General features: G+C 45.5%; 1 protein-coding gene across 2 annotated transcripts in view; it reads left to right on the top strand.

Moving 5' to 3' along the window:
- The window catches only part of ZZEF1 (zinc finger ZZ-type and EF-hand domain containing 1), a 1,404,152-nt gene that overhangs the window by 344,150 nt on the left and 1,032,575 nt on the right, over positions 1-27,427 (top strand). For both annotated transcript variants that reach the window (XM_069226690.1, XM_069226689.1), the window contains exons 14-15: positions 7,853-7,953; positions 22,646-22,815. In XM_069226690.1, coding sequence (XP_069082791.1) covers positions 7,853-7,953; positions 22,646-22,815 — 271 coding nt within the window. The remainder of the gene's footprint in view (positions 1-7,852; positions 7,954-22,645; positions 22,816-27,427) is intronic.

Raw genomic sequence — 27,427 nt, 5'->3', positions numbered from 1 at the left:
CCACATATCGGAGGATCACATGGCACTTCTCCACGAGGAAGTCAAAGCTCTTTTGGCCAAAGGAGCTATAGAGAGGACCCCTGCGTCAGAAGTAGGTAGTAGTTGTTATTCCCGCTACTTTCTGGTGCCAAAGAAGGACAAGGGCCTTCGTCCTATCTTAGATCTTCGGTCCCTCAATCTCTGCCTCAAAAAGGAGAAGTTCAAGATGCTGACATTGGCTCAGGTCGTATCTGCCCTGGACCCGGGAGACTGAATGGTATAGTTGGACTTGCAGGATGCATACTTCCACATCCCCGTCTTGCCGGGCCACAGACGTTACCTAAGATTCGTGGTAGGCCACGAGCACTTTCAGTTCACCGTGATCCCCTTTGGCCTTACCAGTGCCTCTTGGGTGTTCATGAAGGTGATGGTAGTGATTGCAGCTCATCTGCGGAGGTTAGGGGTCCCAGTCTTCCCCTACCTCGACGACTGGTTGTTGAAGGCGGATACGCCACAGAAGGTCGTCTCTCACCTCCAGACTACAGCAAACCTCTTGCATTCCCTGGGGTTCACTATAAACATGCCAAAGTCACACCTGACTCCTTCTCAGATGCTCCCTCTCATAGGAGCTGTTCTGGACACAGTGCAGTTTCGGGCTTATCCTATGGAAAAGCGAGTCCAGGATATTCAGGCTATGATACCGATGTTTCAGCCTCTGTCCTGGATTTCGGTGAGAATGACTCTGAGGCTGCTGGACATCATGGTCTCCTGCATCATGCTGGTTCAGAAGGCCAGATGGCATATGCGGGCTCTGCAGTGGGACCTGAAGTTTCAGTGGGCACAGCATCAGGGGAGACTCTCCGACAAAGTCCAGATCACAGAAGGAACTGCAAAAGATCTTAATTCGTGGCTAACGAATCAAGATTGGGTCAAGGGCAGATCCCTCTCCTTTCTCCAACCAGACATCACAGTAGTGACAGATGCGCCACTCCTGGGATGGGGCGGCTGCATGGGAGAGGCAGATATCAGAGGCCTCTGGTCTGCGGCGGAATTCGGGCTTCATATCAATCTACTGGAGCTCCATGGGATTTGACTAGCCGTAAAAACATTTCTTCCCTGTCTCAAAGGGAAAGCAGTGCAAGTGTTCACGGACAACACCACTGCCATGTGGTACTGCAGCTAACAAGGCGGAGTAGGGTTGTGGACTCTTTGTCAAGAGGCCCTTTGTCTCTGGACTTGGCTGGAACATCAGGACATTTCCCTGTTGGTTCAACATCTGGCGGGCTCCTTGAATGCCAGAGCAGACAAACTCAGCAGACGATGCATAGTCAATCACGAATGGCGTCTCCATCCGGAGGTGATGCAAAGTCTTTCAGCAGTGGGGAGAGCCTTGGTTAGATCTCTTCGCCGCCGCAGAGAACGCGCAATGTCAGCTGTTTTGCGTGTTGGAGTTTCCAAGACGGCACTCGCTCGGCAACGCCTTTCGTCTCGAGTGGAGCTCAGGCCTCCTGTACGCCTTTCCGGCTGTACCACTTCTGCCCAGAGTTCTGAAGAAGATCAGGCAAGACCGGGCCCAAGTTATTCTGGTGGCTCCGGACTGGGCACAAAGAGTCTGGTATCCTGAGCTCTTGAGCATGGCCATAGCTCCTCCGATCAGACTGCCCATTCGGGAGGATCATCTGTCGCAGCAACAGGGGAGGGTCATCCACCCGAACCTGTCCACTCTCTGCCTCCTTGCGTGGAGATTGAGCAGCAACAGTTGGCGGCTTTTGACCTTCCACCCGAAGTCTGTAACGTCATCTTGGCAGCCAGGCGTCCCTCCACCAAAACGGTACATGCCTGTTGTTGAAAAAAAATTGTGGCATGGTGTATCAACAAATTTGTCGATCCTCTCTCTGCACCTCTTTCTGAAGTTCTGCTCTTAGTTCTCTCTCTTGCCCAACGGGGCTCCGCCTTGGGCACCCTCAAGGGCTATATTTCTGCTATCTCTGCCTTCCTGAGACTACCTGACCAACCTTCTTTACTCAAATCTCCCGTTGTAGGGAGGCTTCTCAAAGGCCTCACACATCTCTTCCTACCTATCCCATTTACCATGCCCCAATGGGATTTAAATTTAATCCTCACATATCTGATGTGCACTCCATTCAAGCAGCTCCATAGCTGCCCTTTACGGCTCCTAACCATCAAGGCTGCCTTCTTGGTTGCCATTATCTCTGTTCACAGGGTGAGTTCCAAGCTCTGTCATCTAAACCGCCTTTTCTGGCAGTACATCCTGACAAAGTGATACTCCACACTAGGGCTTCTTTTCTCCCTAAAGTGGTATCGCCCTTCCATGTAGGTCAATCCATCACCTTGCCTACTTTTTACCCACCTCCACATCCCTCACATGATGAGGAGAGACTCGACAGCTTGGACCTAAAAAGAGCATTGGCGTTCTACCTTGATCGTACTCAAGACTTCCGGGTGGACGATCAACTCTTTGTGGGATATGTGGGAGTGAAGAAAGGGAAGGCGGTGCAAAAGAGAACCATTTCACAATGGGTCCACCTGTGCGTCAAAATGTGCTACGCTTTGGCTAAGAAGCAACCCCCTGAGGGTTTGCGAGCTCACTCAACTAGAGCAACTGCAGCTACTACAGCGTAAGCACGAGGTGTTCCAATCCTGGATATCTGTCAGGCAGCCATGTGGGCATTTCTGCACACGTTCACCAAGCACTTCTGCCTGGACAGTCAGCTCCGTAGGGACGGCTACTTTGGTCATTTGGTCCTACAGGACTTCTTGGTGTGATCTTGGTTCTCAGCCCACCTCCGGGGATGGTATTGCTCGGGTATCTATTCAAATGTAAGGAATCTGCAACTAGAAGTCTTTATCAGATGTACAAGTAACTTACCTTTGGTAACGATATATCTAGTAGAGACATATTCTAGTTGCAGATTCCTTTCCGACCCGCCCATCCTCCCCGCTCTGTGAACTGATTTCTAGGGGCAGGAACTTTCCTTAAAGGGCCCTAGCTTTGGTGCACCAATATCAGTGTTCTTCATGGCTCCGCGCTTCTGGCGTGGAAAGTCGTGAAAAACAAAAACTGATGTCAGCGCACCGGGGTGGCGCCTATATATGTCAGCAATGTCATCACGGTGAATACGACGCCACTGATGCCTGTGGAGTCGACCGACGCCACCTGACTGCGCGCAGAGGTACTGCTCGAAGAAAAGTCTCCGGATCCAGTCTGACGCCTGGGGGAATTCAAAAGGTAAGGAATCTGCAACTAGAATATGTCTCTACCAGATATATCGTTACCAAAGGTAAGTAACTTGTACTTTAGGTTTAAATGAATTACTTCTTGTCCTATCCAGCTCAAGATTCATTGATAACAAAAACTCTCTATCTGACTGAGAGAAATGAACACCATATTCCAAATCATGCAAAGTCCTAAGACCCTCAGTGTCACTAAAGCATAAATTATCCAATGTGTGATCCACACTAGGAACAAAAGCAGAAATTCCTGGAAGTCTGACACCCTTTCCTTTTTTGGTATTGACAGAGTGGAGGTGTCAATGAGAGGAGGCAACCGGGAGAGGAATCTCCGGATTATGGAGTCTGAATATATTGTGCGTCTCAATAGTAAGGCCCCGATGGGTCTGAATCTTGAAGAGGAACTTTCTGTACATATAGGTTGACAAGCATGTAATTTTATTTTATCTAGTGGTATAAGGGCAGTGACAATAGTGACTTAAAAATAAGGATATGGCCACTTGGTCGAAACATATACAAGAGTTTTCTTTGTGTTTCTTTAGCGAGCTTTGATAGGATATGGACATTCGCAAAATGAAATTAGAGTATGATTAAAATGTGTTCTTGTTTTTCCATCGAGGTGATATGGAATGAAAGCTAGCCATTTTGATGTGCAATATGGTAACAATATTATTATTGTTATTTTTATTATTATATGGATGTTATTTTTATATTTGGGTACATGTTTTCTGCACAATGGGTCACTTTCTTTGTCTTTCTTCCTTCACTTTGTAAATGGTTCATAGTCTTTTTACCATTTTTAATTTGGTTTACTTGTTTTTAAGGGTGGTGGTGCACGTAATGTTTACATTGGCTGTGAGGAAGATCTCTTGGAGATCGAAACGCGTCACCATTAAACTTTCTTTTCGCATATTACAGGCCTTTGAGTGCGATTTATTCTGAGTACCGGTGACGGTGGTACTTCTTATTTTATATATATATATATATATATATATATATACATATATATATATATATGAGAATTATTTGAATATTGTATACATCATTGAATATTGTTATGAGAAAAGAAATATAATAAAACTGTTTCAGTTTATTTTTGCCTCTTCTTGTTATGAACATTGCTCCCATGAGATTTATTATAAACAAGTGGTAGGAGATATTCCCATTATTAACAATTTTGAGGCAGCAATTGTTATTTGTTGTTTTTTATGTTAAATACCCTGGTTTGCTGCTCTTGAATATTTGTTTCAAGGTTGCCAGTTTTATCCCTGCCACAACTGGTGTGTGGGGAGCTCTCCCCAGCCACTGGGGCAGCTGCTCCCCTGGCCAAGCCAAACCACATGGTTACACTTCTTCCTGAGAATTGTGGCAACAAACTAGCCCAGAGTGCACTAGTCTTCCTAAATCCAACACGGCCAAACTCTTCTCTACCTGAGCAGAGCTTCTTAGCTCACCCAGAAGTGTAGCTACTTGGGGATTAAAGACCCCTCTCAGGACAACTCTTAATCTGATCAGACAGACTAGCTCACCAGCAAAGGGAAGGGCCAGGCCCGGACTCAGTGACCTCTGTTCCTGCAGGGGCAACCTACCTTTGAAGTGTAATTAGCCCACTGGCTCCCTCTTCCAAGTCATCCTGCCAGAGGAGAGGAAATCTCCTCCCAGAAGGTGGCCCTTTGTTATCAGTTCCTGAGAACCCATTCATACCTAGTTACAGGGCAGGGCAGGCCCAGCAGCTGAAAGCTGACAGCTGCTGGCCCAATCAGTTGCTCGTTTAACCTGTATTACTTCTTGCTCTGGTTTAATGCCATAAATAATTACTGATCCAACAGTATAATCAATACATTTAGGCCAGAGTTATTTCATTAATTAATTGATTATATCAATAAAACTCATTACTCAGTCACTACAAACACCACTCAATTCTAAACCCTCCCATTATTATCAATCACACACACTCGTACATACTTTAGAACCAGACAGCCTTATGCTGCCAGAATTTTCCTAGCAACCCAACTTGCAGAGCCCTCATTTTAGTCTTCCACAGTTGTTGCGTCTAAACCGGGGGATTAAAAAATCATTCAGCGCATGTTTTGGTGGAGTGAATGATTGCGGACCAACTTATTCAGGACCTAGACCAGAATATCTTTTTTTTCTCAAAATATACATGTGGGGTTTATTCTCGCTTGACCAGTACACTCCTGTACACTCAACTGTTTACTGTCTTCTTACCCAAGTTAAAGTTGCGGTCCTTCAATACGAAATATGTAATACTGGGAAGTATATCAGGACAATACTATCCAGTATAGAAATCCATTGGCCAAATCTGTCATTATGCTTTCTTCTTAAATAAACCACGATCAGCTATAGTATCTCCCCTCGCTGTAGGATGTTTTATTTTTAGACTAATGCCCTCACCATCAGGTGGTCATCCGCCTGTAGCAGTTTGCAGGGGACTCCACCAGTTGAACGTGGTTAATTGAAGGAACAACACCAAGTTTAGCAGAAAGCTACATCTTTACCCAGAAAGTGTGCTGTTTTGTTATTTGCCTGAATTCGATCAATAGTTTTTGAACAATTAAGGTTCAAAATTGATAGATAGCTGTATGATTGAGTTCACAGGGCTCTCACAGGAGTCCCGCAGTCATGTGAAATCCTGTCAGCCTCCTCCCCCCCTCCCCCCCCACCCCCTAAGAGCGAAAGGCTACTTTGAGTCCTGCAGGAGGTTGCGCTGTGATGGGGTGGTTGCAACATGAAGATATATGTTGCTTGTTTCTTTCTGTGAACTGCGCCCTTAAGGGCAGCAGTGGGCGTGGCAGTTACTGGAAGGTCACATTTACTATTCTCACTCCAGTCCTAGAATATTTGGGGCAATAACACCTTTTCCCCAAATATTCTAGGAGGCTTATTTTCCATTATAACTCCAGTCCTTGAATATTTTGAGGGAAGTTATAAATTCCCAAAGTATTTTTAGGAATGGTTGAAAAGTAGATCTTTTCAGTGGCAGAAGGTACTGTCCTGAGGGCGCACCTCAGGGCAAAAAACTAGAAATATTGGAATTGTTGTGTCGGCCGTTACAGGGCTTGGGGACTCTGAAGTGACATAATTGATGACAACACTATGTGTGGCTGGGGTGTGTGTTATAGTTACTTCAATTAATTATAACTGGTGAATTAAAGTGTTTCACACACACACACACACACATACACACACAACACACACACACACACACACCGCATTTGAAACACAAAGCAATAGAAGAGACTTAACTCAGAGATAGCTGGTAAAAGCAGCAATAGTATGAATGAGTGTCAAACCGAAAGTGCATGGTACTGAAAAACGTACACAAGGGAGGTGTAAAAATTCTTGCAGTTAAGAAAATGCATTAGTAAAAAAGTATTAAGAAGGGACAATAAACGTTAGATACAAGGACAATTGGTTTTAATCAGTGAAATAGCAAAAACTAAACAGCTGAAGATCAGGGAGGCGGACAGTAGGTTGCAGGGTGATGAACTAGTATCAACAACCAGAGATGTGTTTCTGTGCTGGTGCATGAGGTTACAGTATTTAGATTGCTGTAGAAGGAAACCTTGCTCAAACTAAAGACCATATTGAACACTGTTTTCACAAATTGATGAATCTTGAACCTAAAACTAAACTGCTGAATTCGTGCTAGGAAGAGCTCATTTTTGCTTGCTCCCATTCATTTATTTTAAAACGACAGGTAATTAGCAGCCAATGAGAAGTGTTTACTTCTTTATAGAAGTACATATTTGTACACTGCAGCGTAGTAACAAATAAGAAAGGACAGAATGCAATCTTCAATTAATGCGAGGCAAAGGGTGTAGAGTGCATAGCCATTTCATAGCCATTTCATTGTGATGCAATTTAATGTTGAATCCTCACCTGCTCCATATGCACTCAGTGTATAGTTGTTTGCTCAATTTATACTATGGTACTATACAGGAAAAAAACTTGCCTTGTGCTATTTACAATATTTGTAATGTACTCCTGATGAGCTCTATGATCTTCATGCTCTATTAGCCCTGCAGATTCAGAAGGTGTGATTTTGCCTGTGGACTGAGTCAATCAGTTGTTAGAACAGCTCGGTCTTGAGAGCTTTCATGAAGGAACATGTTACTGGGTATACCAGTTTCACAGTTTTGCTTCTGTATTTTGAACACCTTGTCAACGGTACCCACACATGAGGAATATATCCCATAGAAGGACAATGCCTTATAAGGCTACACAACACAGAATTTCAATATGCCCCAGACCACCACCCAGTGAAGTGGTATTCTCAATAGTGTTCGTGTTCCAGCTGATGTATTTATCCAAAATAATGCCCCTTGAGCATTAAAGGACATGGCTAAAGTGACACAATGAACAAAGAAAAGAATGAAAGCAGTGAGCCAGAATGAAATGAGGGATCTGAAGATGATGCAACAGTAAACGTGTGAGTGTTCCAAGAATGTACAGCTATATGTGTAATTCACATTTTTCTGAGCAATCCAGTAAGTCTTTTCAAATACTGAAAAAGAGTAAGCATAATCCCAGTTGCAGTTGCCAAGCTACTTTTTCCAGTTACCTGTTGCTCATATTTGTTTTCTACCATATACTACAGGGACAGAGAGACAACTTATCCCAGCAGAAATCATTTTTGGACTTCACTGGGCTGGATTTACAACTCTTCTGGAAATTGTACAGTGCACTAAAAGAGCACAAGTAAGTCTTAATGTTTTTGTACCAGTTCTACTAATTATCATACTTTTATAGGTAATTAAGTACGTTTTGTTTATACAGCATTAGTTTTAGTAGGTGTCAAATCATGGTTGTGATTGACTTGATGGCCCATTAACTGTACTGTTGATATCTGGTACATCCAGATTTCACTGTGACCACATATTTTTGTAATTCAATTTACCATTTGGTATATGAAGAACTGTAACCTGACCATGCTGGGCAATAGTTTTTCTGAAGGTTGATAAACATGTTTCTTTTCTGTAACAAAATCTTAAGGGGCTTAAAGAAGAAAGTATATACTCTGTAAGCAGTATGTTATAGCTGTATAGTCTACTCACAGTTCTAAGCAGAGACAGGTGGGAAAAGGTTCTGCTTCAAGTGATCTTTATAATCATGAGTATTGGATAGTTTTGCCCACCAGCATCGGCTGGACTAGTCATGACTTCAGTGTAGATCTGTAGAAGTAATCTTATTGGGGCAGTTGTGGAATATTCCCAAGGAAGGGAAAGCCATTTCATGAGAAGGCTGCACCATATTAAGAACTTGATATAACTGTGTGTCCCAGTCACTTGACTGAAATGTGGTCAGTGTTCAGTCTGCTAGTGTGATGGTATCCTCTAGACAGAGGTCATTCTAGAAGAGGGTACCACGAGACCCAGCATTCGTAGCAATGAGTACATTTTCAGGCAGTCGCCCTCCCAGGTGTGGCTGCATCTGAGGTTACTGCCATTGTACTGGAGAAACAGATGGATCCAGTGCTACAGCTGTCTTGCAGAAGAGGTTTGTGTAACACCTGCTCTGTGCAGCAGCTCCACTGGTGAGTGGTTACATGCTCCTCTTCCTATCTTTGCCATAGTAAATAATATCACCTTTTTTGGATTGCGGGTCCAGCTAAGGGACAGCTAAGTGATTAGTCTTGGGCTTCCCTCTGAAAAAAACATTGACATCAGTCATCTGTACTAAATGCTGTTCCAAGTAAGACCTTTCTTCTATAATTAAGGAAGCACTACTTTTTACAGGTAAATCTGTAGCAATGTTTTTCATTAAAAAAACAGCAGACTGTTGAAAGAGGCTGTGCAGCAACGCTTTGCACCTGTGTCACTAGGCAATAGGAAACCAAATGTGACTCTGAAGCGTAGTTAAATAAAGGCTATGAATTGAAAAAGCGTCTTTTGGTGGATTGTATGTGTGAACCAAGAATGGAAACTCCATCATCTAGTGCTACGACAGGCATTCACAAAATAGGGAGTTCCTGAAGTGTATTTCTTTTTCAACCTTGGACAGGAAATTTCCTGTGAGTAGGAGTATATGGGGAGTCCATCTCTGGCTGATGAGGGAAGTGCTGTTGTGGGACAAATTGTATTGATTCAGCACTTTGGTATATAGATTTTCATCCTGTAGGCTTGCAGATAGACCGCCGGCTTTAGTAATGTACTCCCTCTCATTTTAAAGTGGGCTACAGAGTTACTTGTGATTAAAGGAGTCTAGTCCAGCACATGGAAAAAAATTCTATCCTATATACTGGTGAAAGTGTAGACCGCTAACCAACTAATAATATAGCTATTTTGCAGTCTTTACCTTCATTGACAAGAAAAGAACTTGATATAATATAATAGGCCGAGCTGCTATTTTGACCTCCATCTGCTCCTTCTACAATCCAGGTCCTCCCTGTTCAAAAGCACCCCAAGACCAGTTTCTCCCTGATTAGGGCTTGTCAGTTGGGTGCAGCGTGTCCCAGTGAAACAGTGGGCAAGAAGCCCAGGTTTTTGCATACCCTCGCCCCTTAGGGTGTTCAGTCAAACAATGGGAAAGGAACTCACGTTTTTGCATACCCTCGGCTTCTTAGGGTGTTCAATCAAACACACAATATCTGATGGAGACTTCTAGTTGCAGATTCCTTACCTTTGAATTTCCCCTAGGCATCACACTGGATCTGGGTGATTTTCAAGAGCCATACAACTGCATGCCATTAGATGGCATAGATTGGCTCACTGTCCGTCAGTGGCGGTGTCTGCGCCGGATATGACATTGTGGGTCCTATATAGGCACCAGCATGGTGCGCTGATGTCAGTCCTTTCTGCTTCAGCAAGTGCTGATCCATAACGAATTTCTACTCAGTCGATTTCTGACTGCCTTTGTTTTTTTTATTTTTTTTTATAGTTTTTGTGGAGATTTTATTCTAGTTTCTATACTCCTGGTGCTTTGAGGATGTCATCTAGGAAGACCGGATTCAAGCCCTGGGGTTCCTGTCATCAGGCGATGTTGGTGATAGATCTGCACCTCATGTGCCTCTGGTGTTTGGACCGCGACCCGAAGTCGTGCTCTGAGTGTCGGGCCATGAATCCTAAGTGTAGGAAGCTGGCTCTTTATATAGAGGACCAAAATGAGGTACTCTGTGCAAAGAGTCCAAGCAGTTTCCCAGAGGTATCCAAGAGGCGCAAATGACATCCCAAATGCTCTCGTTTTGGGTAGTGTGGTCGAACAGTTAGGCATATCAGAGGGTAGTGCTAAGCATGTACGGCACACACTAATGCATTAGGTGAGACACACACTCAATAAAGAAATCCAACACCAATTAATAAAAATAACACATACTTTTATTTAAACTTTGATACCAAGGTTCCTGGTATGAGATGAGTACTTTTCGAGATATGGATTTTTACGGTTTACTGCAATTGTTGGGTGCAGTAATGTTATCCTGGGGGGGTGGGAAACATGTACTGCATTCAAACACTTCAGAGCAACTTATGGGACTGTTCTCCAGGACTTAAGGTGAGTATGGGACCAGGTCCAAAGCCTCCCTAAAAGGTCACCTCTGGAGGCTCGGGTGCATCCAGGTGCAGAGGTGCGTTGCGGCTCAGGTGTCCCATTCACAGTGGTCTGGTCACAAAGTTGCTGCAGGAATTGACAGTAATCCTGGGGAACCCTCTGGGGGCCTGACCCTTGAGGTCCTCGGGCACGTGGGATCACAGTCTGTCCAGTTCTTCTCAGACTGTTGGGCGCAGGGCTATGGTGTCTTTTGGCATCAGGTCTGGTGCTGGAGTTCCACACGGTTGCAGGGAGGCATGCAGAAACAGGCTGCAGACATGGACTGGGGCACCAGTCCGATCAAGTCAACAAGCGGACTCAGGTCTCACGAGGGTGGAAGACATGGGGACACCCTTGATTCTCTTCTTCTCGGTCCGGGGCGGACAGGTGCAGAGGTGTCCTGAGGCATCAGGTTTTTTGTCTCCTGGTCACTTGTGGTTGCAGGGGGGAGTCTGCAGAAACAGGCTTCAGACTCTGTTGTGAAGTCTACAGTGGGTGCACTCAAAGTGGGCTTCATCTCTGGAGGGCCTGGGGACTACGCTGACCCCATTGGCCCACTTCAGCACTGGCTAGGCGGCTCGGGTGCAGTGGTGCTGTCTAGCGTTGGGGTTTGTGGCAGTCCTGGTCCACACACTTCTTTCTTGGCTGCCTGTGGATGCATAGGAGCAGCTGCTCTACTCCAGGGGTGTTCTTGGTGATTTCTTAAGCACTGGCAGCTCTCCCAGTTTCTTGGAAGCTGCAGCGGCAGGACACGTCAGTTGCTCCTCGAGAGTTGAGTGCAGCAGGGAGGCCGGCAGGGTTGGCGCCAAGTCAGTCATGCTCCTCTGTTCTTGGGTTCAGCAGGCTTCTTGTCCACTCCTTAATTTGTGTCTGGTGAAGATCTAAGGCCCTGGTATCAGGGGGCGTTAAGGGAAGTGAAGGTTAGTAGCCAATGGGCTACTTACCTTTGTTGTCACTACATCCCCTAAATAACCCCTTCCTGTGGAAAGGGTACATCAACCTGTCCAAAGTTCCTAAATTCCACCACACACAAGATGGTGGAATTTCCTAAGTCATGTCCACTTCGGGCTGGTCACCGTAGAGGTGTTCCCAGTCAGGCAATGTAACACGCCTACTGCATGGCTAATTTCCCCACATATCCAGGTGCCAGATGGGCCCTGGAGAAGGGGGTGTTGGCATCTCCCTGTGAGAGAGGTCAGATCTGCATACCAATGGCAATGTTTTTTTTTTACGCTCACTGCCTTGGAATGCAGGTCATCCTGTGGAGAGGAGTGTTACACATCCCAGCCCAGACAGGCTTTTGTTTCTCACCTTCCAGATAGTGAAGGCTGTCACCCTGGGGGAGTCAGATTCTCGTCTGTTGGTGGCAGACTGGCCCGAAATGGTCACTGAGCTCACCAGCGGTTGGTAAGTTTTCAGGGGGCACCTCTAAGGTGCCCTCTGGGTGCTTATATTAATAAATCCATCACTGGCATCACTGTGGCTTTATTAATACGAGATGTTTGATACCAAACATCCCTAGTTTCAGTGAAGCCATCATGTAACTGCGGAATTCATATTGACTAGTGTCCAGCACATGTATTTAAAAAGGCTTGACTGCACACTTACTATGTCTGAGAATCGATAAAGACATAACAGGGGCATATCTGCTCTTGCACATATGCCCACACATGTAATATTATGCACCCTGCCTTAGGGGTGTAAGGCCTGCTGTAGGGGTGACCTACAAATATAACAGGTAGTGTGTTAGGAGAGATGGCACACAGAGCATGTTCCATGTCATGTTTTCACTTTTTGGGAGCACCTTGTCACGCAGCCTGTAATGGCAGCCCGCATAAGGTCAGTGCTGGGTCCCTTAGACTGGCACAAGTTGTGCTGTAGCTTCTAGGGTCCCCCTTAATGTCCTCAGTACCAGTGGTTCCATTTACTACAGACTTACAGAGGTGCTAAAGGGCCTGGTCACTTGGGGATCTTGTTAGCAGGAACCTAGTGCACTTCAGTCATAGTTGCATGAAAAAAAGTGTTTGTTTGGGGTACTGCAACCAAAACCAGCAGGGAGCAGTCCCTAAAGCTGTTGACAACCTGACGCTTAACTCCATGCAGATCAAGATCTCGGTCACTGAAGGTCCTGATATCGGTCACTTTCTCCTCGTCTGTTGGCCGACGAGACGAGGGAGCATTGGCGCTATAGGCCTTGTTCCGCTCTGTGCCTGGGCTGTCTCTGCTCCTCCCCAAGTTTCTGGGAGCCTGAGCGACCCAAGTCCAACTCAGTGAAACCTGTGAGACCCTGTGCCTCATTTTTGGGTAGCCTCGCCCTGCTGGAGAGACTTTGGGCCAGCAGGTTGACAAGGGGCCCTTTTAGGTTCTGCACCAGCAGTTCCGGCCCAACACCGAGGGTCACCCAAGGATCCAAACCTGGATCCAGAGCAACACTCATTGAGACACCTCGACCTTCCCAAGCGTCGGTCCTGATGCCGATGCTCCCAGCGCCCTCCAAGCCCCAGGCGGGTGGACCCCATTGTAATTCCTGACTCTGAGGCGGAGCCGATGGGCAGTGTACGACGCCAATTCTGACACAGACTGGAGCTGTGCCTCCCAGATCAGGTAGCTTGGCCTCAGGATGGATGGGAGGGGTTGATAGACCCTTTAGAATTTTCAGCATCCTGAAGAATTTATGGAATGGTGTTCAGACTTGGGTGAAGCCAGCAAACTGAATACCTCTCCAGATACTGGCATGCTTTCTACCCTCTACCGTGGCTACAGAGGAGGGAGCTTCATATTCAGTGGTGGTGCGAAGAGCTTCTGAGGTCCTGGACCTTAAGTTGCCTTCGGTGGCAGTCAGCATTAACCTCCTGATAGATACTTAAACCTGGAGCTTCATCCTTCGAACCCCTGCTCCCATTCAATGAAGCCCTTACAGATGTCTTACTGGATGCCTGGTCCAAACCCAGCATAGATGCTCCTGTGAAAGGGGCTTTTGCCCGCTGCCATTACCCTGGGTAACCCAAGTTTTGTGATGCAACACCCCACCCCTGAGAGCTTAGTTATTCAAGCCTGTACCTCCCATGGGGCCATCCCTTCCTCGCCCCGCATAGGAAATCCAAGAGGCTGGATGCTCTGGGAAGAAGATGTTTTCTGCAGTCTGTGAGCACCGAATGCCTTATGGACTGTTATTCCCACACGCTGTGGGATACGGTTGCGCAAGTGCTGCCACTGGTCCTGAAGGAAGCCCTGGCTGTACTTTCCCAAGAAGTTGCTGATGAGAGAGACGCAACAAAGTTCAGAATCCAATGTGGACTGGAGACGACCGACTCACTGGGCAGAGCGGTTTCATCAACAGTGGCCTTGTGGCACCATGCCTGGTTGAGGACGTCTGGCTTTTCTGGAGATGTCCAAGCTAATCTTATGGATATTCCCTTTGATGTCACCCATCTCTTCGGAGAGAAAGCAGAGTCATTGTTTGACCTCTTCAAGGATTCTCATACTACATCCAGGTCCTTGGGACCCCTTGGCAGCCCCTTGTTCCCCTCAGTATGTGTTTAACCCCTTTCATGGCTTCAAAAAGGGTGCCCAACGGTGTCCGTTCCCATCCAGCCACTGTGCCTTGCATGCTGTCCAGTCTCAGCGTGGCCTAGAAATCCACTGCCCTCGTGGATCAGGGAACCAGAACACCCCCCCCCCCCCCCTCCACCATCCCCAACAGCTAATTCCAAACCTTCCTAGTCGCCCCAGGCTTCCTCCAAACCTTCCTAGTCTGATTCTACCTCACTAGGGGCCAGTCGGAGACAGGATTCACCATCACCTGCTTCAATGGCAATCCATCACGTCAGACACGTGGGTTTTGCGGATAGTGCAGATAGTCTCTCCCTTTCGAGACTACTCCTCCATCCATGTCCTCATCCTGCGATCGAATGATGGAGGATCACTTGGCACTTTCCTGAGAGGAAGTTATAGCCATAGAGGGTTCCTGTGCCAGAAGTAGGTCATGGTTGCTATTGCTGCTACTTTCTGGGACCCAAAAAGGACAAGGGCCTCCACCCTATCCTACACCTTTGGTCCCTTAATCTCTTCCTCAAGAAGGAAAAGTTCAAAATGCTCACTCTAGCTCAGGCTCTATCTGCCCTGGACCTGTGAGACTGGATGGTAGCGTTGGACTTGCAGGATGCTTATTTCTGTATTCCAGTCCTGCCTCCCCGCAGACATTACTTGCGGTTCCCTTCGGGTCATGAGTGCTTTCAATTCACCGTGCTCCTCTTTGGCCTTACCTGTGTCGCTCAGGTGGATGGACGTGGTCGTAGCTCATCTGCGCAGATCGGGGGTTATAGTCTTCCCCTATCACGACGTCTGGCTGCTGAAGGCAGGCTTGCCCCAGGCTCTCATCTCCCACCTCCAGACTATGGCAGGCCTCCTTCATTCACTGGGGTTCACCATAAACATGCAGAGATGTCTCCCTTTCATCGGAGCTGTTCTGGACAGAGTGCAGTTTTGGGCTTTTCCTCCCAATAGTCCAGTCCAGGATATTCAGGCTGTGATACCGATGTTTCAGCCTCTAACCCGGATTTTGGTGAGAATGACTCTGAGGCTGTTGGGCCTCATGACCTTCTCATGTCAGATGGCATATGTCGGCTCTGCAGTGGGACCTGAAATTCCAGTGGTCGCAGCATCAGGGTAATCTCTCCAACAAGGTCCAGATCTTGGTGGGAACTGCACAAGCTCTGCAGTGGTGGTTAGCGAACTGTTATTGAGTCAGAGGCGGCTCCCTCTCCCGTTCCCAACCAGATCTGACAGTAGTGACAGATGCGTCACTCCTGGGATGGGACAGCAATCTGGGAGAGGTGGAGATCAGAGGCATCTGGTCTCCGGTGGACTCTGGACTCCACATCACCCTGTTGGAGCTCTGTGCGATCCGGCTGGCATTTAAAGCATTTCTTCCCTCTATTAAGGGAAAGACAGTACAGGTGTTCATGGACAACACCGCTACCATATTGTACTGAACCAAGCAGGGCAGGGTGGGGTCGTGTCCCCTGTGTCAAGAGGCTCTCCGCCTCTGGAGGTGGCTGGAATAGCAGGGCATTCTATTGGGCTCTCTGAATGCCAGAGCAGACAAACTTGGCTGAAAATGCCTACCGGATCGCAAATGGCATTCAGTTCTCTTTCAGCAGTGGGGGAGCCCTGGTTAGATCTGTTCGCCTCTGCAGAGAACACGCATTGTCAGCAGTATTGCACATTCAAGTTTCCAAGGTGGCAATCGTTAGGAGATGCTTTTCATCTTGAGTGGAACTCAGACCTCCTGTACTCCTTTCAGCCCATACCACTTCTGCCCAGAGTTCTGAAGAAGATCAAAAATGACCAGACCCAAGTAATCCTTGCGGCTCGGAGAACTGGTATCCCTAGTTGTTGAACAGATCCATCAATCTAAAGGAAGAATCATGGGTTGAAATAATACCCGGAGTGATGGACAGTGGTTGTACAAATTACACACATTCCTCCCATCACCTTTTGTGTGTTCGAGATGCAGTGCAAAGAAGGAACACACTGGTCGGACGAGCAGTACTTGATCACCTTTTTAAATAAAGGTGAGCCATTTTGTTCTTCCCTCCATCTGCAATATTTTGTCATAATTGTATATATCACTGCTTGCTATTCTGAATCAAGCATGTGAGTCTTTGCAAGATCCAGTGCTTGTGAAGACCAAAGTTACTTACCTGTAGCATAGTTCTCTATTGTTGGTATCTTTATTATATTCATATATAGCCCTCCCACCCCACCTGACAAGACGCTCACATTTACTGATTGCTAATCTTTACACTTGTGTGGGAAATATGAGTTGAGATGGCTTCTTGGGGAGGTGGAGGGAGGTCAGGTCATTCTTTGCCTTATTTGTTTAATTTCAGGTCTTTTAGGGTGATGTAACCAGCTTCTAATGTGACACTGCATAAAGGGTTTACTGGCCTGTCACGCTCTCAGTCTGCTTTTGTAAGGTTAACATGGGACTCACACTTCAACAACAAGGGGCATGTGACCTTATCGAAGATATCAACACGGGAGAACTACAGTTACATATAAGTAAATAACTGTTTGTATGTTCTTTCTTTAAACATATTAGGAACCTTTTTTGCCTTCTGCAACTGAGTGTTAGGACTTTAGCTGTGAGGTATGGACCACTTCATTGAGATTACTGTGGATTACTGCACAATGATCTATGGCTCTTATGGCACATGTCAGACACATTTTACTGTTTCTTTGGGGCTCAGACACATTACCATTACAAGTAACAACAGTAGAAATGAAGGGGATTTAAGAACACTGCCCGGAATGTTCACCAGTCATCATCAACCTCTAAACTCCTCTGTGCCTCCTTTGATCTTCAGATTAACACCAACCCTCTCCTTCCACCCAAGCAGCTCTTTATAAAATCTCACCAAGCTGGTCGTAGAATCAGCTATTAGTGGAGGAAACATTGGAGCTAGAGGCTGAAAAAGCTTCATATCTAATTGGAACAAGGTCTAATGATGGTGCATGATTGTCTGTTGTTGTCAGGGATCACCTCAATGTTAATGCAGCTAAGACTGGCTGATGTACCATTGTGAAGCTCATACATGTTCTTTGTAATAATTCAGGTGCTTCTCTCTCCTACTTTGGAATCCGTGAGCTGAATATCTGAAGTCTCTTAGTTTATACAGTGTCCACAGCTACTTTCACTAAGTCGTCTCTCTTCCAGTTGCAAGTTGACATTCACTTTGCAAGCCTAATTGTCATGTTTAAGATTGTCAACATTTTGCCAAGAAAACGGATCTTTGAGAACGAAGGGCCCGATGTACTTTGTGATTATGTGGTTGCAAAAGGCGATTTCTGAAAGTACAATCCTTATTTTGCGAGCCGGCATGTAAAAAACAGACTCGCAAAATAGTGATTGCGACTCGCAATTAGTAAGAAGCGTGCCTGGGGCGTCCCTTCCTAATTGCGAATCGCAAGGGGATGTGTGATTGTTTTGTGACCGCAATTGCGTTCGCAAAACAATCCCAGTTACCACCAATTTCAAATTGGTGGTAACCCATTCGCAAACGGGAAGGGGTCCCCATGGTACCCCTTCCCCTTTGAGAATGGATGCAAAAATATGTTTTTCAGAGCGGGCAGTGGTCCCATGGACCACTGCCTACTCTGAAAAAAATGAAAAGAAAACTCTTCATTTTTTAGTTTGAAATGCATTTTAAAAAAAAGTATTTTTGAAAAAATGAGTCACAGACGTGGTGGTCTGCTGTCTCCCACAGGCCACCATCCCTATGAGTGCAGCCATTGCCAACGGGGTCGCAAATTGTGACCAACCTCATGAATATTAATGAGGTAGGTCATTTGCGACCCCATTGGGAATCGCAAACTGTGTCATTGACACTGTTGTGCATTTGGTTTTGCGACTCACAAATGAGTAGCAAATTGCGACTTGCAAAAAATATGGTCGTACATCTGGCCCTAAATGTAACAAGTAAGGAAAATAGCTTCAACAGTTTAAGTCATCATTACCAAAGAAATGTGTCAATTTGAAATAGAGTGCATATAGCATTTTCGCCGTCATATTAAATGTGAAAATGTTATATGCCCTGTACTTCAAATTGACAGATACCGTTCATAATGATGATATAAACTGTTGAAGCTATTTTCCTTGTTTGTTACAATCAGCTGGTTCAGTACTCACTATTCTGTTTCAGTTAATTTATATGCCAACCTTGGCTCTTGCAAAAAGATCAATAGTGAGACTTTATCCCAAATCACCCCGTATTTTTGTAAGCTTATTGTTGTCAGAAAAATTGCATGCCTTTTGTTTTTCTTCAGAAACATGTTTTAAAATGTATATTCATGTAATCTTGCATGCTTTTTGAAAATTTGTTTTTCACTGTGGCATTTAGATATTATTTTTTGTAGGGAGAAGACCGTTCTTAAAACGGTTTCTACTTTCCTGCTGACTGTTTGTGATTTTCATGACTGCCAAAATTTCTTTACCAAGGCATATGTGATTAAAACAAGTCATTGGAAAACTGTATTAACAAATGGCATGAATATAATTTTTTTCAATGCAATCGGTATATAGTAAAAAAAAAAAAATACATCAGTCGGTAGTTTATAACACAGGAGAATTTATTGCTATGCTTGACTTCTCCGATATTGTTTTATGTACCTCCAATTTAATAATTAACATTTAAATTAGGCTCTGCCTGCACTGCCAAGGAGGATTGAGCATCTGCAGGGGGAATGGTTGAGGCCTTTAGAGCAGTTATTTCCACAAACAGTGCTACTTATGAAGAGGACTGTCCATTATAGTCTCAAAATTCTCATGTGGTATTAACAGTCTTGGTGTGGTTCATTTTTCACATGCCTTGAGCGGTTTTATTTTAAGTGATGTATACATGATCAGTTTGTGCTTGGGATTTTCAAAGTAACCCTTCAAAACTATTTAAATATTGCCTTGACAAACAACTTGGCTTTTGAATTCGGATTCTGCTGTTCCTTCTCTGCTTAGTTTTTTATCATAAACTACATTTTCCCGTAAAGGATCATTCCGTAGTTACTTTGCCTTAGAGACATTGGCATCTGGTACCCTAGTCTAAACCTCTGATGGTATAGATGAACCATTTATGACGAAACAAAAAGTTACTTAATTTTAGAAATAGTTGTCCAGCGTGTATATCTTATATTAGTTATTCCCTCCACCTTTTGCTCCTTTTAAGAAAAGATATGTCTTGTTGTAATATTTCCCTTCCAACAGGTTATTAAAATGGTTCAAGGGGGAGGGGAGCTCTTCTATAAACCTTTGAGGTCATATCGGATTAAACAAACCTATAAGATACTTCTAAGCAACTGACCCTTCCCTCCTCTTCCAGGCTGCCCCCTCCCTGAGGGAGAGGGAGATGCACACACAACCCCCTGCTGTTACCCAAAATCCCCAAACACCTTTCAACCTTCTGCTATCCCTGTGACAGTACTAATTGACCTTAAGTTGATTTTCTGTATCAGATATTGGTGTATAGTTGTGTTGTGGGTCTATTTATACAATCTGATAAAGAGTTCTAGTTGCAGATTCCTTACGTTTGAATTTCTTCCAGGCGCCAGACTGGATCCTGAGAATTTTCTGAGCAGTACCTCTGCACACTGTTAAGTGGCGTTCATCGGCTTCGCGTCCGTCGTCGTCCACACCAGATAAGACGTAGCAAGTCCTAGAAAGGCACCACCCGGTGCACTGACGTTAGTTCCTTTTCTTTCCACACCAGCAAGCACTGTCCTGAAGTGAGCTACCCCTCAATCAATTTGTGACTGGACTTTTTCAACATTTTGCTTAGATTTGTTTCGAGTATCTTACTCCTTGTGCGTCGAGGATGTCATCTAGGAAGACCGGCTTGAAGCTCTGCGGTTTCTGTCATAGGGTGATGTCGGTGACTGGTCCGCACATTGTGTGCTTTTGGTGTTTGGACCACGACCCGAAGTCATACTCCAAGTGTCAGGCCATGAACCCTAAGGCTTTGAGGGAGCGGTTCCTAACGCTACTGGCGGCCTGATGCTTCTCTCTGTGCAGGTCACGATCTCTGTAGCGTGGAAGGCCCCTGGATCAGTCACTGAACCAGAAGTCATTGTCATCCCATTCAAAATTGTCGAGACGGTCAGGTAAGTTTAAGAAAAAGAAGTAGTCGAAATGCACTTCGCCGTCTTGTCTGTCAGCCTACGAGAAAAGGGAGCATCAGCGCTCTAGGCCTCTTTCTGAGGACTCTGGGCTGTTTCTGAGCCGAAGCGACCCCTGCCCAACTCCGAGAATCTGGTCTCCAGCAGAATCTGGACTCCACATTAACCTGTTGGAGCTCCATGCAATCCGGTTGGCATTGGAAGCATTTCTTCCCTCTGTCAAGGGAAAGACAGTGTAGGTGTTCATGGACAACACCTCCTCCATGTGGTACCGCAACAAGCAAGGCTGGGTAGTGTTGTTGACCCTTTGTCAAGAGGCTCAGCGCATCTGAACGTGACTGGAACAGCAGTGTATATTCCTGGTGGTTCAGCATCTGGAGAGCTCTTTGAATGCCAGAGCAGACAAACACAGCCACAAATGCTGGATCACAAATGGCGTCTCCATCTGGAGATGACGCAAGGTTTCTTTCAGCAATGGGGGGAGCCTTGGTTAGATCGGTTCGCCTCCACAGAGAATGCACAATATCAGCAGTATTGCGCCCTGGAGTTTCCAAGGCAGCAATCACTCGGAGACACTTAATCTCCAATGGAACTCTGGCCTCTTGTACGCTTTTTCTCCCATACCACTTCTGCCCAGAGTTTGCCAGAAGTTCAAGAACGACCGGGCCCAAGTAATCCTTATGGCTTCGGACTGGGACGAGCTGTTGAGCATGTCCATCGATCCTCCAATCAGGCTACCCCTTCAGGAGGATCTTCTGTCGCAGCAGCAGGGGAGGGTTCTGCCACCAAGCATGTCCCTTCTCTGCCTTCTTGTGTGGAGATTGAGTTGTGTCAGTTGACATCTTTTGACCTTCCTCCCGAAGTCTGAAACTTTATCTTGGCAGATTATTTGTCTGCAATTTCTGATTTATTTGAGGTTGCCTGATCAACCTTCATTAAGTCCCCTATTGTACATAGGTTCCTTAAATGTATTTTTCCTGTATCTCTAGTCATTGTGCCCCAGTGGAATTTGAATTTGGTTTTGACCTTTTTGATGTGCGCTCCTTTAGAGCCTCTCCACAGTTGTCCTCTCGGTCTTCTTACTTTGAAGACTGACTTCCTTGTGACATTACATCTGCCCTCAGAGTGAGTAAGCTGCAGGCTTTGCCATCAAAGCCTCCATATCTTAGTCTATCCTGCGAAGTTGTGCTTCACACGAGGGCCTCTTTTCTGCTAAAGGTGGTTGCGCCCTTTCATGTAAGCCAATCCATCACCTTGCCTACTTTTTAGGCACCCCCACATCCCTCTAAGGAAGAGTAGAGACTCCACCACCTGGACTCAAAAAGAGCATTGGTGTTCTACCTTGATCGTAATAAAGAGTTCCGGGTGGATGATCACCTCTTTGTCGGTTATGTGGGTGTGAAGAAAGGTCGAGCAGTGCAGAAGCGGACCATCTCCAGATGAGTCGTACTCTGTATAAACATCTGCTGCCCAATGGCCAAGAAGCAACCCCCTGAAGGTTTGTGTTTTTATTCTACCAGATCCAAAGCACTGACCACTGAGTTAGCATGCAAAGTTCCAGTCCTTGATATGTGCCAGGTGACCACATGGTCATCCATGCACACGTTTACCGAACACTACTGCCTGGACAGTCAGGTCCGGAGGGATGGCCAATCTCCGGGGATGGTATTGCTTAGGTATCTATTCAAGGTAAGGAATCTGCAACTAGAAGTCTCTATAAGATGAACAAGTTACTTACCTTTGATAATACCTTATCTGGCAGAGACATTCTAGTTGCAGATTCCTTACCGACCCACCCATCCTCTCTGCTGTGCGAGCTGATTTCAAGGGACAGGGTCTCCCCTTTCAGGGCCTTAGTTTTGATACACCAGTAGCCAGTTTTTTTATGGCTCTGCTCTTTTGGCGTGGAAAGTCATGAAAAGAAACTGACGTCCGTGCACCAGGGTGACGACTATACAGGACCTGCAATGTCATATCCAGCATGAGCGTTGCTGACGCCGGATGTGGAGCAGAACGACGCCACCTGACAGCGTGCAGAGGTACTGCTCAGAAAATTCTCCAGATCCAGTCTGACGCTGGGGGGTGCAATTCAAAGGTAATGACTCTGCCACTAGAATATGTCTCTACCAGATAAGGTGTTATCGAAGGTAAGTAACTTGTTCTTCACATCTTTTCACTGATTTCTGTTTTCTTTTAGCACCAGAGAAGAATGTTCCTATGCCCAGACGGTGCTACTCAAGCTTCTCCAAAGTTGTTTCTCTTTACTGACTATAGGCAGTCAAGCTCGGAAACATTGGGAAGCTTCTCAAAGCAAGAAGCCTAGTCACATTGAATCTGCAGGACAACTTTACAGGCATCTGTGTGAAGGTGAGTATAAACTCTCAGTACAACTGGTGCAATATTAGCATTTTGTTGGCCCAGATCCCAGTTTAGAAACCGCTTCTTCTGGAACTTACCTTCAACAGCATTTTGCAGTTGTATTTATATGTAAATGTATGCATGCATTTCAGTAATAAATACTGTGCATCTCGGGCAACTTCCTGAAATTCAGGACATCCCTGAAATTACATCAGTTCCAACTTGCCTTTTGACTTCCTTGCAGCAAACTGTCTTGGTTTAATGGGCTTGTTTCCAGCATTGTTATGAGTCGGTTACCAATTTTAATTCCCCTGCATTCCTGATTCTCTGAAATTGCTCAGAGGCTAAGTCATAGTGCACCAGTGCAAAACAAATGCAATAAATAAAATAAACACCCTGGGAAGAACTCTTTCAATACTTCTCATATATGGCCCTGCTTTGAAGCTATAGCTGCCCTAAAGAAGTAGTCCACATCTAGACCTTGTAAGTGCATACATAAATACATTTGTGAAATGTAATCAGTGGCAAACGAAAACCTCAAATTAAAAACAATCTGAATAAAAATATAATAAAACATGTTTTTAAAATGTAGAATAACAAATCTACTACATGACACCATAATATTTATAACATTATCATAATTCATATATTGATAGTAAGAGCTCTCTTCCCCATGTCACCTTACATCCTGAAGTGTTGTCCTTTCGTTGATGTTCTGGGGAATGTCCCTGGTTTTAATGACCCTGATAAAGAGTCCTTTGACCAACTTAAAAATAAAATACCTCATTGGTTATCCCTTCACACTAACTTTTCTGTGGCAACTATTGTAACATCATGATGATGAGTCGTGTGGACTGGATTGGTCCTATGAAGAAAACTAGTCACAGGGATTATGTTATCATTGATTTCAGATATCCAGCAATAGCCAAACGGATATTGAGTTACCACATGAAATCGCCAAGTGATGGACCTGTCAGTGTTCTGCCTTTGGGTTTCTTTTACTGGCACTTGAAAGTTAATTTGGTTCCTTCACCAACCCCATACCCACTACTTGTACTCCAGAGGCCAGATCATGGCATTCCATGTCATAACAGGTTTTTGCCACTGGAAGGCCTTGATGAGGCGTATTGACTTTCCATGGGCCCAGCTGAAGCACCTGCCTCCCCTGAGAGGTTGGTCTTGCCATCTTCCGTTGGTTCTACCAATCCAGTTGTCTCAACAACGAATGTCCTCTCTTGGAACCTTGCTGGCTTGGGGTCTAATCAATTGTGTCCAGACTGGTAGTCATTTATTGACCTTTTCAACACTTGTTTTTTCAGGAAACATGGGCTTTGACTTCATAGTATTACCCAGGGTTTATTTGATTTGACTTAATTGTACTCATCATCTGGGTAAAGGCGACCTTCCGGGGCATTGGCAACTTGGATCAAAGCTACTCTTCAATGCATGTCTGAAGCTATTGACTTTTGTTTGCATGATGTCATGTGTGTCCTACTGCAGTTCCCAACGTGAGTCTCCTTATGTGTATATAATGTTTATTGTAGGCATGGGGGTATTAGAGATGAACTATCCGTTATTGATCTAATCAATGCCCACCTGGCGACCCTCTCTGCAAGCTGTCTAAAATTAGTGGTGGATGACTTTAACTGCAATTTTGAGCCTCTGGACATTGGATCTGAGAATCTGACTGGGAAGGAGGTTAAAATTTGGTTGGTCCTAGTGCTGACTCTTCCCCCCTGTCAAGAGGTTGATGGCGGCAGTACTCCAGTTAAACGTAAACTTCGCACTTGTATAGCGCACTACTCACCCGTTAGGGTCTCAAGGCGCTGTACGCATACTGCTGTGGAACCCCTCCTTGCTTTTCCCTGTGAGGCGCCCACTCCTGGGCAACCCCCAGGGTGAAGCCAGGCATCCAAGCGCTGTCAGGGCCGTTGTGGAGATTAAGCAAGCTATTGCACAGAGTTACAGAGTGGGGCCCATTAATTAGATTAGGCACTGAGGCGAGAATTATCTATTCCAAGGGAATTGAGCCCAAGACCTGCTGAGGCGGGAATTTAACCCTGGTCCCGGGCCAGATCTCTGCATCAGGGTCTGCCACTCTAGCCATTGTGCCACACTTCTGCCTTTACATTGGACAACGGTATTAGTGCATGTAACGGGAGATCGATATCTGGCAAGGTGGGGCGGCACACATACCAACCGTCAGCATTGGACCAGTATTATAGACTACATCTTGCTCAGTCTTAGATTATGGCCTAAGATGACTGTAGTAGACTGCTTTGATGGTGACTACAACCCCCTGACCCTTACTTTGAGACCACTTGGACCCAGTAGCCCTAGCTCCCCTATGGATGTTCTTGACCGTAGACTTACAGCCTCAAGTAATCACCACAGACTAAAATGGAGCTCAGTGGCTAACTCCCAGACCATCTTAAGACAGGTCTATGAGGTGGTTGCTTAGAGATGGGTCAGGTAGAGGGTCGGAACTCGTCATATACAGACTCCCTTGGAAAAATTAGTGAGATGCATAATGCCATGTTCTTCTACCTCAGGAATCTATTCCTGGTTGAATGTCTGGCTCTGCCAAAGACAAAGATAAAGGCCCCAGGTACTCAAAATCTTGCAGATCTGCGAGGCGAGATCTCTCCCCCACTATTAAAGGAGAGAATAGGAGCCAGATACAAGCAGCCTGGTTCCGCAATAAAGCTGTTATATAGCAGGCTAAGAGAAGCTGGGTGTTTTCCTACTGGGAGGCTATGTTTAATGCTTTTAAGAGGAAGGATCAGCATTCCTTTTGAAGAATATTACAAAACAGTCACCCAGACACTAACGCACTCACTGATAGCAATATATCTGCAGCGGTGGACCATTTTTCCAAACTCTCACACCAGATTGGATTCCCCTGTCTATGAGAAAAATGACTCACTTTTGGCCAATGGTGGTGCATCTGCACTGATAGTGGGTACTCAGTTACCACTTCTGATGCTTCTGAAGCCTGAGCCATTACAGTAGACAAAGTTAACAAAGCAGTTGACTGGATTTCGCCAAATAGGGCTCCTGGTTTAGACAAAATTCCCAGGGATCCGGGGACCTTTTTAAGTTGGAAAAGATTATTTTGCTCCCATATCTTTTCAGTTTCTCAATGAGTGGTGCACCCATGCCTCCTTCTGAAAAAAAAAAGGTTAAGGGATCTTCCATCCAAATATAGGCCCCATCAGCCTGATTGAGAGCACACATAAAGTATTTAGTCGGATTATACTTGAGAGTCTGCAGGAATGAATGGCAGATGTGGATTTGTTGACCCCCATTACAAGCCGGTGTTAGGGACAGCATAATCAGCATAGACCAGGTATTTTGCCGCCAGCTGATTTATTGGAAACAAGTAACCTAAGGGGGAGGTTGACTTTGTGGTTTTTGTGGATCTTCAGTCAGCTTTTGATCTGGTACCCAGGGCTTCCCTCTGGATGGTCCGGGCAGATTTGGGTGTCCTGAAATACCTCCTCAATATCATCATCAGGCTACAGTCTGACAGTATTGTCCAGGTTACATGTGTCCCCCAGGGTGCACAAACACAAGATATACCGGACACAAGGGGTGTGAGGTACGGGTGTGTGCTTGCTCCCACCCTCTGGGTTGTGTGAAAATGATGCCCCAAAACTCACCGGAAGGAAAGTCCCGGCCTTCTTGTTTGCAGATGAGACACTTTTATTTTTAAAATCTCCAATGGGGAACCAGAGTTTGTTGAATTACTATGGAGTTTTGTGCAAATGGAGAGGTCTGGAGGTCAATCTAGGCTAAACAAAGTATATGGGCTTCAACCCCTGCCCATCTGCGCGCTCCCCTCCGTCTCTCAACGATGTCCTGTTGGAGAAAGTATACATATTCGGAAATCCAGGGATCACGATCACTGAATAGATTGACTGGTTACCACACATACATAAGTGTAGACTCAAGATGGAGCAAAACATAGGGGTTATTATAAGGTTCTACTATAGTTCTCCTTTTCCCCAATCTTCCCCTAACTCCAAATCTATAATCTTTAAACACTAGGAGTTACTCTCTATGGTGTAGAACTGTGGGGTAACATGGGCACTGGGAGCTTGGAAAAGGTAGAATTCAGATTCTTGCATCTCCTCACCAGTCTTCTGGTTTGCACCCCCTTAATTCCCTGGCAGCTTTATATGGGTCTCAGACCGCTCTCCAAAAAACTGGGATTTAGACCTAAGCTGTATTGGCGCAGGATCTTGGCTTCCCCAGCACTGATGCCATATCAGCAAGTTTTGGAGGACATATTGAGGCTGTCTGGGCCTCCAGAATTCTTTGGTTTAGATATGTTCAACGACATTTGATTGAGATAAGTTGTGGAAACCTGTGGCTTACTCCCAAGGAAGCTCTAGGGTTGTTGGAAAAAAACACTCAAGCTCCTATGTTGGCAATACGTTGATAACTTAACATTTGGCTGTGTTTGTATGGGTTCCCTCACCACTGCCTTCCTAGTCCACAAAGATAGCTACTTTGCAGAGGGCTATATTGATGAGATCAACCCCACCCTCCGGCCAAAACCCTTTAAATGAAATTTTGCTTTGCGAAACTGCCTCTACTCCGAGTCACAGCCAGGTGG

The sequence above is a fragment of the Pleurodeles waltl genome, chromosome 3_2, assembly GCF_031143425.1.
Source record: "Pleurodeles waltl isolate 20211129_DDA chromosome 3_2, aPleWal1.hap1.20221129, whole genome shotgun sequence".
Classification (NCBI taxonomy): Eukaryota; Metazoa; Chordata; class Amphibia; order Caudata; family Salamandridae; genus Pleurodeles; species Pleurodeles waltl.
Note: the sequence above shows the minus strand (reverse complement) of the source record. Positions and strands in the feature narration are given on the sequence as shown.